General features: G+C 42.3%; 1 protein-coding gene across 1 annotated transcript; it reads left to right on the plus strand.

Moving 5' to 3' along the window:
- Positions 1–254: 254 nt before the first annotated feature.
- Positions 255–1205, plus strand: LOC121457931 (olfactory receptor 13A1-like). The gene has a single exon (XM_041667008.1). The coding sequence runs from the start codon at positions 270–272 to the stop codon at positions 1203–1205; it is 936 nt and encodes a 311-aa protein (XP_041522942.1). The 5' UTR covers positions 255–269.
- Positions 1206–3379: the final 2174 nt, after the last annotated feature.

The following is a 3379-nucleotide window of genomic DNA, read 5'->3' on the forward strand; positions in this document are numbered from 1 at the left end:
GAAAAGATGTCCCTCTTGATCCAAATTAGTAGGGCAAGAGTTTCTAGGCAGAAAATTAAGAGCAAGGGAAATATATGTGGTTTCCAAGTGGTGTGGTACAGAAGACAAGGAACAAAAACTAATCCATGACAAAAATACATTCACTCCTCCTTTTTCTGACAGCAGAGAATTTTGAGATGATCAAGTTTGAAAATCAGATGTTGAAGTGATAAATTGTGGTATTTTCTCAGAAGCCAACAGACACAGCAGTGGAGTTAATACTCTCCATTATGATGTTGAATCTCAACCAGACAATGGTGACAGAGTTTGTGCTGGAAGGGTTCTCAGAGAACCCTAATCTAAGACTTCTCCTGATAATCTGCTTCCTGATTCTCTACACAATGGCTCTCATAGGCAACATTGTCATCATTGTTTTGGTCACTTCCAGCACTGGACTCCACAGTCCCATGTACTTTTTCCTGTGCAACCTAGCCACCATGGATATTGTCTGCACCTCCTCTGTGCTGCCCAAGGCACTGCTTGGCCTAGTGTCTGAGGAAAACACCATCTCCTTCAAGGGGTGCATGGCCCAGCTCTTCTTCCTTGTGTGGTCCTTGTCTTCTGAGCTGCTGCTGCTCACGGTCATGGCCTATGACCGCTATGTGGCCATCTGCCACCCCCTGCACTACAGCTCTAGGATGAGCCCACAGCTGTGTGGGGTCCTGGCCATGAGTGTGTGGTTCATCTGTGCTCTGAATTCATCCATCAATACTGGTCTGATGACACGACTGTCATTCTGTGGCCCCAATGTCATCACCCACTTCTTCTGTGAGATCCCCCCACTCCTCCTCCTCTCCTGCAGCTCCACATATGTGAATAGCATCATGACTGTCATGGCAGATGCCTTTTATGGAGGCATCAACTTCTTCCTCACCTTGTTCTCCTATGGCTGCATCATCGCCAGCATCCTGCGCATGCGTTCTGCTGAGGGCAAGAAGAAGGCCTTTTCCACCTGCTCCTCCCACCTCATCGTGGTCTGTGTGTACTACTCATCTGTGTTCTGTGCCTTCATCAGTCCTGCTTCCAGCTACAGCCCAGAAAGAAGCAAAGTGACTTCAGTGCTGTACTCGGTCCTCAGCCCAACCCTAAACCCCCTCATCTATACACTGAGGAACAAGGATGTCAAGCTGGCCCTGGGGAGGCTCTTGCCCTCTTTCTCACATTAAATAGAAAGGTTAGCCTGTTCTCCTGGCCTGGCATGTTCTTACACATGCTTTCCTCAGAGCAGCTTCATGGAGTAGGGGAGTACTTGTTGCTGTTTTAGAAAACTATTCTCCAATGCAAGGACTAGACAATTCTACTTACTGTAACCCCCAAAACAACAAAATTCTTAGAGACAGTGAAAAAATGCAAGCTTTATTCCCTGACAAGTACAAACATTTTCAAAAGTAATTAAAGTTTATGTAAATGGAGATTCCACATTCCTGGTGTGGAAGATTTAAGTGGGTGACAACAGTGATAATCACAAAACAAATCCCTTTCCTCCAGTGCCACCATGCAAACATCACAGGACTTTGTTCAGAACTACAGCTAAGAATCTAAACTTCATAAGGAAACTTGAGGGACAGAATGGCCATCTTGTCCTGGGAAAATCAATGTTGAATGACACAGATTTCCATTTCACAGCCTCCTTCTGAACTGTGGTTGTCAAGGCTGTTGACACTGGCATGAAGGGGCAATTGGTGGAGCAGAGATGAAATTTAAGTTTCAAAAATGGACTCACATTTGTTAGACTGCCTTTATGTCACATTGATGAGACAATTGAACTGATGGGAAAGATGAATTATTTCCAACAGTTTTGGGAGAATTAGATGAATATCTATGCACAAAGAGTGAAGTTGAGTACTTCTTGCACACCATAAATAAAAATCAACAAAAATGAATCATAGACAAAAATTCAAAGGCTAAACTCTTATTTTCATTCAATATATGTTGATCACAGTCATTCCCTTCTTGTTACCCTTCCAAGAGCCTCCCTACCTCCCTACCCATCCAATATCATACTCTCTCCTACCCAGTCTGTCTGCCTCTCAAACAAACAAAAAATAAAAATAAAAATAAACCAATGTCAATAAGATAAAAAAGCAAAACAAAAGTCATAGACATAAAAAATTTTTGTTGACCACTTTCTCTTGGCTAAATCTCTTAAAACTCATTGAGAATAGAAAGGAGGAGGAGGACAGGAGAAGGGAGAGGAAGTACATCTGAGACTACTTCTAAGATATGGTAGAATGACGACTCGGTGGAGAAAGAGCAGCATCTACAGCAACAGCTGCCAACACAGTTCTGCATTGTTTTCAGACTAAACACATTCTTCCTCATCCTGCTTCCTTGACCCTTCTTATACATTCCACCATACTAGGACTTGTGATGTAAATCAAATATGTTTATATTAATTAGCTTTTCATCCTTGTGACCAAAATATTTTTTCCAAAACATTTATTGTGTCTCATGGCTTTAGAAGCTTCAGTCCATGGGCGCTTGGCTCTTTGCTTTGCCCTATTGTGAGGCAGGGCCTCATGGCAGTGGGATAATGTGGTGGAGAAACTTCCTCACCCTGTGATAGCCCGGGACACATATTAGAGGAACACCTGTGCTCAACTGGCTTTCTCCTTTCTAGAAAGCCTGAGATTTCTAGTATCCAGTCCCTGGGATGGTATTGCTCACATTGAGAGTGGATGCCTTGCTTCAGTGAATCCTTTCTGGAAATACTCTCACCTGCATGGACAGAAGGTCCATAAGTGATCTCCTAAGTAATTCTGGATCCAGTTGTGGAGAGAAAAAAGATTAACATATGTGTCATTGAGCTCAGCCCATTTCACCCGTTGGTTCCTTTCACACTGTTTGCTTCACCATCAAGTCACATTTTGTACTACTCCTTCTGTTATTAGTCACATGACTACTGATTAAGCTGTAGAACAACTGGTAATGACCCAAACACTAAGTATTCAAATGGCCACAAGCATATATACATGAATACATTTCATAAATACATTATTTGGTATAACTAGAAATTTCTCTCCTGCCCTACAGTTCCCAAATAACCACTCAGAGGCTTAATATTAATTACAAATTATTTGAACTATTAGCTCAGGCTTATTATTAACTAGCTCTTACAACTTAAATTAACCCATTTCTATTAGTCCATATTTTACCACAAGGCCCATGGCCTGTTACCATGCCATCATACTTCTCCAGTGGCTGCTGGCATCTCCCAAACCCTGCCTTCCTTTTTTTTTTTTTTTTTTTTTTTTTTGGTTTTTCGAGACAGGGTTTCTCTGTGGTTTTGGAGCCTGTCCTGGAACTAGCTCTTGTAGACCAGGCTGGTCTCGAACTCACA

This window comes from Microtus oregoni, unplaced genomic scaffold, assembly GCF_018167655.1.
Source record: "Microtus oregoni isolate MIOR12 unplaced genomic scaffold, Mior012 000016F_ref0000370, whole genome shotgun sequence".
NCBI lineage: Eukaryota > Metazoa > Chordata > Mammalia > Rodentia > Cricetidae > Microtus > Microtus oregoni.